General features: G+C 49.5%; 1 protein-coding gene across 8 annotated transcripts in view; it reads right to left on the bottom strand.

Moving 5' to 3' along the window:
* Positions 1 to 9,168, bottom strand: part of VPS45 (vacuolar protein sorting 45 homolog) — a 33,503-nt gene that overhangs the window by 22,508 nt on the left and 1,827 nt on the right. For all 8 annotated transcript variants that reach the window (XR_004842355.1, XR_004842356.1, XR_004842357.1 and 5 more), the window contains exons 3-10: positions 8,817 to 8,896; positions 8,226 to 8,294; positions 7,782 to 7,919; positions 7,255 to 7,365; positions 5,823 to 5,957; positions 5,340 to 5,453; positions 4,472 to 4,639; positions 355 to 513 (exon numbers count right to left, since the gene is read on the bottom strand). Coding sequence is in view for 4 of the 8 variants with exons in the window: in XM_009641440.2 (XP_009639735.1) it covers positions 355 to 513; positions 4,472 to 4,639; positions 5,340 to 5,453; positions 5,823 to 5,957; positions 7,255 to 7,365; positions 7,782 to 7,919; positions 8,226 to 8,294; positions 8,817 to 8,896 (974 nt within the window). In the remaining 4 variants the exon portion in view is untranslated. The remainder of the gene's footprint in view (positions 1 to 354; positions 514 to 4,471; positions 4,640 to 5,339; positions 5,454 to 5,822; positions 5,958 to 7,254; positions 7,366 to 7,781; positions 7,920 to 8,225; positions 8,295 to 8,816; positions 8,897 to 9,168) is intronic.

The raw sequence follows: 9,168 nt of genomic DNA, 5'->3' as shown, positions 1-9,168 counted from the left end.
TCAGCAGGAGCTGGGGGGAAAGGGGTGGGGAGGGAGAAGGGAAGGAGAAAGGAAGCGTGTTCCCGGCCCCATTTACGTGCCACACACCTGTCCTAGCAGGATCCTGGCACGTCTGCTTCATAATATCACTGATTTTGGAACCAGAAATTAAGCGATCCGTTATGCTTCTTGAAGTAACACCCGCAGGCCCCAGCCAAGCTCAGGGTTCTTTTCGCAAGGTGCGGTGCAACTCTACACAAAAGCATTGTGCTACACGAAAGCGGGCAAGCTTTGCACCAATTAACAATGATTTTCCACTTCTGTGCCCTCCTGTCCCACTCGCTTGTCCAGCTGAAGGAGAAATGCTGCAATTACCTTTCGGTATTTCTCTGAAACGCCCCGGTTCTTGAGATCTGTCATCAGCCCTGGCAGGCTATTGCTGCTGTGCCGCTCGTAGTGCAGGGCATAAAGCATCACCAGCCGGGCAGCGTCAAACTCTGTCACCTTGGGGTTCTGCAGGAGGCGACGCACATTCTGCAGCAAGATAGAGAGCGGTATTAGCGGAGAGGCCTTCAAAGGACATTAAATCAGACTAATATCGAGCCCACTGCCTAGCAACAAAACTGCATGCAGGAGGAATGCAAGAGAATTAAATTGTGTCATAAGCAACAGAGCCCAGCTCCTTCTGTGCTCGGCGGTAAGATTTATTTGAGTACAGTCGAGTGCAAGTTGCTTTGGGGTCTTTTCATGAAGCTGGGAGTTCATAACCCAATTCTGCTGCCTGTTCTTAACAGGTTCCCGCATGCCTCCCCTGAAGGGGGGCACCAGCAGGCACTTACAGAAATCTTTACCCTCTGCCTTTCCCTTTCTGACTTGAGTAGAGCCAGAACTGGCCCACGGGTGCCACCGTCATATTGACGGCCAATAAAAAAGAGCTAGGACAGTCACACAGATCCTGCTTTCTTTTGGAAGGTGCGGGGCAGAAGCGCTGAAGGAGAGGCTGGGAGAGTTGGGGGTGTTCAGCCTGGAGAAGAGAAGGCTGCGGGCAGAGCTGAGTGCGGCCGGTCAGGGCTTCAAGGGGGCCCAGAGGAAAGGGGGGGACAAGCTTTTTAGCAGGGCCAGCTGGGACAGGACAAGGGGGGATGGCTTTAAACTGAAGCAGGGGGGGCTTAGACTGGATCTAAGGAAGAAATTCTTTACAATGAGGGTGGTGAAACCCTGGCAGGGGTTGCCCCGAGAGGGGGTGGAGGCCCCATCCCTGGGACCATTCCAGGCCAGGTTGGCCGGGGCTGTGAGCAACCTGATGTGGTTCAAGGTGTCCCTGCTCCTGCAGGGGGGTTGGGCTGGGTGACCTCTGGGGGTCCCTTCCCACCCAAACCATTCTATGATTCTAATTCTCAGATAACATCTGGATGCAAGAAGTGGAGGAGCAAGTATCAGGCATTTGGAAGCAAAGGAGGAAAGGAATGAGAGCATGAGAAGGAAAAGGAAGATCACAGCACTGGAGGTAAATACGGAAATGGACAGTACTTCTAATACACAGATCATTCATTTCTCTGCTGAATAGCACACAATACCATAAATACGAAGGGTGTGTGCCCCAAAGAGGCTGCTTGTTGAAGTACAGACCCTTTCCAGAAAAGTTTCCAAGCCCCTGGCGCATGCCATTTGCCCTCCAGGGATTGCAGGCAGGATATAACTGCTTGCGCCAGTTGACAGTTGGCCACAGAAGCGCTACACCTTCTCATTACAACAAAAAGCACTTATTTCCTCTCTGCAACCTCTCAGCCATCGTGTGGAGTCGCAGAGCTGAGATAATGGAGTTAACAGAACAAACACCGGAGCCAAGTTGGTAGCTTAGGTGAGCAGTGGGAGCAATAAGCTTCTTAACTCCAGGCTTGGAGATGGATCTCAAAGAACAGGCATCAACTACCAGATGCGTTTGCGGACATCTGGTTAGGGCTGGACAGATGCTTTAGGGCACAGCAAAGTCTGAAATTCTCCCCGTGCTGAACATTAAAGCAAAACAATCAGCCTGTATTAGCTCAAATGCATGGAGCAGAGGAGCTGCCAGTTCTGCAGTTGCAGAAATGGCGCGTCCAAGAGAGGGACGGAACCAGTTAGGATTTTTCCACTCTGTAAGCATACGTGACCTTCAAACGCTCCAAAAATCCCAGCACGTCTTTGCAAGGTTCTCCCACCCTCCCGATACAGGTAGGCGACACAGAGACGGTCAGTGAGCAGCTGTGAAACCACGCCGTTGTTTCTTACCATGCTGATTCTGCTATGTTTGCTGTGATTTGTTTGACTGATGCTGACTCGTTACAAAAATACAGGGTAAAATCCTGGCTTTGAGGAGGATCAACAGGAGTTTTACCATTAACCTTGGTAAGGTCAGGAATTCACCTGGGAGGGTAGGGACAGAGCCCCACGGAGATGTTTGCTTGCAGGATTTTGGTTCCTGTGCTGGCAGCGCAGTGGCAATGCTATATAAGCGGGAAGCGCGTAAAACAGAAAAGCTATTGTCCATCCAAGGAGATGGGATTCAAAACCTCCCATTCATCTCTCAAGGCTCATGTACTATGTCAGGATTAATAAGAGACCGGGGAAGAATAACCAAAATGTACTGTACTCAGGGGCCCTAGGCCACCAGAGAAATTCACAATTGCTGAAGTTACATCAGTGGCAGAACAATTCTGCCTTTATTTCGTGCGCTGGCTTATTCTTCATTGTTTCTGTGGCCTTGGCCCTTCGCTGCCATTAGGAGACTGCAAGAGGGAACAGCCTGGGGCAGCGCAGCTACAGAGATCCCGATCTCTCATGTAGAAAGATACCACGTCCAGCGGTTTGCATTTCTTTCCTAGCTGCTCCATGTTTCCCAGTCAGTCTCAGTTGTTAGAAATACAGTAGAGCCCTTTAGGCACGTGGCTGTAAGCAAACCGCAGGCAGCTCTTCTGCTTTAAAAGCTGCAGAAATACCTCGTTAGCGCAGACTAATCCTGACTTAGCACCAAGGTGAACTCCTATAACCACCCTGCCGTGACAGCGTGGCACGTGGCGGGGGCTGACCTGCCTGCATCCCTGTCCAGTTTCCAGCACGGCCGCGTGCTCTTAACCGTAGAGCTGGTGATGCAACTGCACCATCACCAGAAGTTCACATCATCCCTTTCTTCAACGAATCCGAGATAACTTAATAAAAGACAGAAAAGTAGACCAAAAGTTTTCCAAAATGGTCTCCCAAGGCCAAGCACCCAAATTTCAGCACCAATGCTCTGTGCTGTGTCAATATTGGAAATAACAGACCACAGCACAGACAGGATGGGCTGACGGGTCAGAACGCAAATATTTGACTTTTAAACTGCAGAAGCTTGATCTAGAAACAATGACACAGCAAGAGAACCTCAGAGGCTGGAAAACCAGCAAATGCATTTTATGGCTACGTTCCCACTTCAATACTTCATCTGAACTCTACCAAATAAAAGCTATCGGATCAGATCTATATGCTCGCCAACCTATATAGCTATGCTGACTTCAACAGGCCTGTACTGATTCACATCAGCTCAGGATCTGGTAACAGATCACACTACTTGAAGAGTCTAATATTATCCCCCAGCCACCCACTCAGAGCACAGAATAACAGAGGCAAAAGAAAATGTAAAATCTGTTAAGATGCTTGTCTTCATTTTCTAACCAAGCTGCTTCTCCAGTGTTGGGTAAAGGAGTCCATTTTATGGTGTAACGTCTACCTCAGCTATAAAAAATTAAGGAATTGGTTTTTCATCCTGAGCCACTGGTTGAACTCTGCTGTAACACAGTCACACTCAACAATACCGCTCTTTTCTCCGAGTAGTCAGCAGCCACGATTCATCGCTAGTGACACTGTCAGACACCGGGTCAGGTCATGGAATCCAACAAGCCAGCATGGGGTCAAAACTTCAGCCTATACTCAGCTATAACAGAAGTCTCTGTCAGGCTTTTGCAGTCCTCTTTGCCAAAGAAATCTTTTATCTAAGAGGCTTTCCACTGGTTTTTATTAAAAGGGAGAAAAAAAAAAAAAAAAAGGTAAAAGCCAGCACCTCGGTGCACAGCCTGATTTAGACGATTTCATGGATTCCATCTCTTCCCCTCCCCGACAAATACAACAAGCTTCCGCACGGGGGGCCAAGCCTTTTTCTTTTTTACTGGTGCCTGCGCAGGCAGCTTGCCAGAAGCCAACTGACTGCATATAATGAAGGAATGTTGTGTGGTGAAATGCAAAGACAGAATTTGCAAAGATGCTTCTCAAGCCAGTTATTAACTATGATTCATCCCCATCTGAACTGAACGGGGAGGAGAAGAGTAATTCTAACATCTCATGTCCCAACCCTGCAGGATATCTGCATGCAGAACTCCCACGGACTTTCAGTATCAAACTTCCATCAACAGGGGAGTTCCAGGATCAAACCATCTGGATTCAGACAACGGATCCAGGTTGGGTTTTGAGCCTGAGGTACCTGGAGAGCACTGGAATGGTCGTTCTGGCAGGCCAGCTCCTGCTCCACTTCAGACACCTCCAGCAGGTTCCGCTCACCAACCAGTCGAGAGAGCTCTCCCACTACCGTCACGTGCTTCGACACCGTGCCCGACATCTTCTTGAACTGCGGGTAATTCTCCACAAATGCCTACAAAGGGGAAACCAAAGCAACCGGTTCTTCAAAAGAAAAGCAAGAGACAGCGGCTGCGTGCAACCCAGCGATAAATTGTATAAAACAACTCACACTGATATAAGCAAGACCAGCGCGGGTATACAGATGACTGGGCACCTCAATCCCAGGAGCCCACAGGATTTCTCCAATTACAAGGAGATTTCTGGAAGGGATGTACTTTTTATTTACTCTTAAAATAAAAGGATACAGAAAGTATCTCCAAAGACATCGCTGGGATTCTTTAAATCTCGAGCCGTGGCTGAATTATTAGCCTGTGGTCTGAGCTGTTGCCAAGTGACCCAGCTCAGATATAAAGTCCACACAGCCACAACAGGGTAAGCTTAGTACTTAAACCAGAGCTTTCTGCGATTCAATCGTAGGGCTCTGGGATTCCAGCAAGGTCTAAGCAGCAGCTTAGGGAGCAGTCAGAACAAGCGAGCTTGCAGACCACCCTGCAGTGGCGCAGAATCTAAGTGTCTCACCTTCAGTGAAGAACCACTGTCACAAACATGGTGGAAAAAGGAGGCTCCTGCTCCACAGAATAAGCACACCACAGAGATCAGAACCGTTGGTACTGACAGCATGGACTGCCAGCGTACAGACAGTAGTGACCTGCACTGTGCTGCCGCAGACGGGATTTTACAAGTCCAATCAGTTACGTGTAGATTGTCTGTACCTTCATATCTGCTATGGATTCCAGCTTCTGGTGCTCCTTAGGTTTCCTCCTCTGGAAATCCTCCATAAGATTCTTGATGTTACTGCCAATCTCCGCGAAGTTCAGGTACATGTTCTGCACGGAACAAGACAGGGATGTGAGAGAAAGCCCTTCCAACACGAGTCCTGATGCCACTGGAACAAAGCGGCGCTCTGTGCCCAGAACACTGAGGTGCCAGCGCACATCGTCTCCCCGAGACCCAGGCTTGAGCAAGCGGCTCTGCCATCGGTCCGGGTTTGAAATACAACTATAAAATGGACACGTGCTTTTATGCCAGATGCTGCTGGCATTACACATTGATCTCCACCACTGGCATAAGCTACAGAATACATCATCACCCCGATGCTCAAAGTCACTGGAAAATTCCTTTCACGTGGCAAAACCAAGAGTGGAACCTGATCCCCAAATTCAGCTACTCCTGAAGATCCCCACCGAGATACCTACGTTGGCGTAGAACTCGTCGTTCTCGGCAGACAGGACCACCTCTCGGAGATCCTTGCTTATCCCCGGTACCCGAGAGAGGTCGATGCGGTTGTTGTTAATGCCCAGCAATTCGTGAACCATAGCCTGGTACGTCCACTAATGGTGAAAGAGAAAGGCAAACGATGACCTCGGTAAGATAATAAACAGCACTGGAAAATTAACGGATTTCAGGCTGAACTCGGCCAAAGCCACTTTACATTCCCTTAGTAACACACAGGGGATTCAACGTGTGCATTTCTCAAACTTTTGTTAGAATGTTACAATGAGAAATAAATATTACTGCTGCTATAATCAGCCGGGCATCCCGTGGCGAGAGCACTGGCGCAACCACAAAGGAAAACCGCCCCGTTCCAGGGTGCTTCCCTGGTACGCTCAGAAGAAGAGCAGTGGGGATTAATATTCCCGTTCAAACAGCTCTGTTCACCACCACTATCCCCCCCCTCCTCTGCTGTGAAGGGACATGTATTTTTGGCTGCAGAGGTTCCACAGTTACAAACTGTACAATTTCCTACGTGCTCCTTTGCTTCTTACGCAGCAGTGTTCCTGCGCATCAGTCAGTCACTGTAGTTATCCTGGGAAGACTAATATTAACCTAGAGAGAAAACCGAAAGCTGCTCGGAGCACCAACGTGCCCGACGCTCCGCTGACACTCATCTGAATCCCTCTTCAGGATAGAAAATCTCTGCGTAACAGATAATGCTTTTGGTGTCCTGTGCCGAGTGCAGTCCCTAAATAAAGTCCTCTACAAACCCCGCGTGAGCTGGTTTCTGCCTGCCAGATCCCTCCAATAACACAAACATCACCACCACCTCCTACACTGCCAACGTTACAGAAGCGTTGAGGTTGCCCGGCTGCAGCTCCAGCCATCGCCTGATCACCAGACCGACCTGTGCCTAAGCGTACCCCACGGAAAGGAGACAAACAGACTGTTTGATGCCAGAATCTGCAGCACAGCAAAATAAAATAAAAAAAAAACCCCAAATGACAATAGCTACGTAGTAAATACGACACCCATCGATAACACGGAGGGAGAAGCACACCAGTGCAAGGTCGCTTGGTAAGTGCGTCCGTGTGCTGCCCAACAGCCCACAGAAATAAACCCTTGGAAAGGACACAGCCAAGACACGAGGACTCCAAATGTGAAGTGTGTCATACAGACGTGCAAGTGGCCTGGTTTCCCAGGGTGCTGGCTGCATCTGCCGCTGAAGCCAGCGCACACAATCCGTGCTCAACAGCCTGTAAAATCAGGCCGCGAGATAAAATACTTTTTACCTTTCAGATAGAAACCGTGCCCTGGTGTGAACTCCCACTCACTGCTACCGCCACGGGGCTCTGCGCGCTTCCAGAACTCACATTCCTATCTCAGCCCTTGCGCAAGCGCCAGATGATTCACCTGGTTCTGCAGCGGGGTGATGGCATCGTCAGACCGGTCCAGAATGAGAAGCAAAGGAGGAACCTCAGTGCGCCGAAAGTCAAACAGCTCATACTCTTTAGTGATTACTTGCTGTTGAGAAAGGGGGAAAAAAAAAAAAAAAAAAGGCACGTGATCTTACGTATACCCAGAAAATGCTTCCTCATAGTTTGGATACAGGTGAAGAAAAGGCAAAGAGCTGTTGTGCTGCTGTCTTAGGCTACACTGCTCACGAGGAAGTAACGCCCGCTCCCAGAAGGCACCAGGTAACCTACTGCAATTTATGGCACTTGCAGGAAATTGGGGTCCTCACCTGCTCTTTGGCTGGAAGCAGGCAGCAACGAGGGATGTGACCCGCCCAAAGCCATGCAACAGAGGAAACGACACAACTTAGAAGAATCGACAGAAAAAGGGGTATTTCTCTCCAACACATCAATATGGTAAAAAGTTCAACAAAATTTAAGCGCATTGCCAGACTTATTTCACACCACTGCAGGTTCTCACCGCACCTTCACGCATTCAGCAAGCCTCTTGGCTGCCTCAGACGAGAGCTGGTACCGAATCATGGGGCATTTCTTCAGCGACAAGAGCAGAGCAGTCAGCCCTTGAGTTGTCCTGGACAGCTGAGCCGGATCCCAGTTGCGACCCTAGAAAGGAAAGGCTGCGTTTAGTGCGGAGGCATCAGCCCCAAACTCTTTCTCACATAAATTCTTATTTCTCAGTTTTGAAGTCTTGTAGTAAGCAATGGTTTGACAGAAGGAGCAGGTCCGGAGGCCACAGTCCAGATTCCCCCGTGTTCCTCTCCTTGCCAGTCCTTGTAGGGGTGAGCTTATGGACCCTCCCCAGCCTGCCTGCTGGGCAGCCCACCACTGCACCCAGCTTGTTGTGGCTACCGGTCTCTCCGTTAACCAGAAAACAAGGCCCTGGAGGAGCATCAGGTTTTTTTTTCATACCTGGCAGCAGCCCAAGAGGTTGAGAGAAAAAACGTGTGGATTCACTGCAATGTAATCGCCGTAGAACTCCTGCCAACAAGGGAAAGCAAATAGAGTTACGCGTCTTGCCAACCCTTGTTCAGCCTACAAGAGTACGTGTTCCAGCATCAGCCACATCAACACGAAAACCCTACGTGGGGCACAGGCCCACTGACTCTGATCGCTTCTCCTTCCGCCGTGCCTAACCTCTCGAATCCCTACGCTCCTGCGGACAACTCCGCTGCCAATTTGGCGTCTGTATTTTTCAAGTATGTAGCTCTTTGTCAACACCACAAACATGCAGCAGCCTCGCGAAACATGGGTGACGGCAGAACCAGCAGCGGCTCTGACAACTGGAGGGCAGGGAGAAATGGGGGACGGAGGAGTTTTTATTTCTTTTACTTTTTAATCCCACGTGTACATTCATCTCTTCTTCCATCCGAGACTGTTGCACAGTCCATACTGTTCAAGAACTAGAGTCCTCCTGCTGCCCCACCTGAGTTTCTTAGCTTACACGTTCGCTTTGCTGGTGCTTTGGGATTAGGAGATCTAGTTAAAATATTCAAAATTCACCTGAACTTCAGCCACAACTTCCTGCTCATCAGCCTCAGCCAATGACTTGACATCACTCTTACTGATCACGTTACTGAAATCTGAAAGAAAACAACAGCGAAAGGACAGTCGGGCTCTGCGAGTGACACGTAACGCAAGACCACCAGAGAACAGCATGACCAGATTTTCCCCTGGAGGGGGAGCAGATCCCGTGTTGTGGTGTTCAGCAACACCAGGTACAGGCCGGTTGTAGCCAGTAGATTTATATGCGTAAAAACCCAGTAATATTCGACGGCTGACCACAGCGACAGCCACATCCCTGCTGAGCTCCTGGTGTGCCAGCAGGTCCCCACCACACCTGCCAAAGCCAGGC

Source organism: Egretta garzetta, unplaced genomic scaffold (assembly GCF_000687185.1).
Source record: "Egretta garzetta isolate BGI_Z169 unplaced genomic scaffold, ASM68718v1 scaffold1136, whole genome shotgun sequence".
In the NCBI taxonomy this organism is placed as follows: Eukaryota; Metazoa; Chordata; class Aves; order Pelecaniformes; family Ardeidae; genus Egretta; species Egretta garzetta.
Note: the sequence above shows the minus strand (reverse complement) of the source record. Positions and strands in the feature narration are given on the sequence as shown.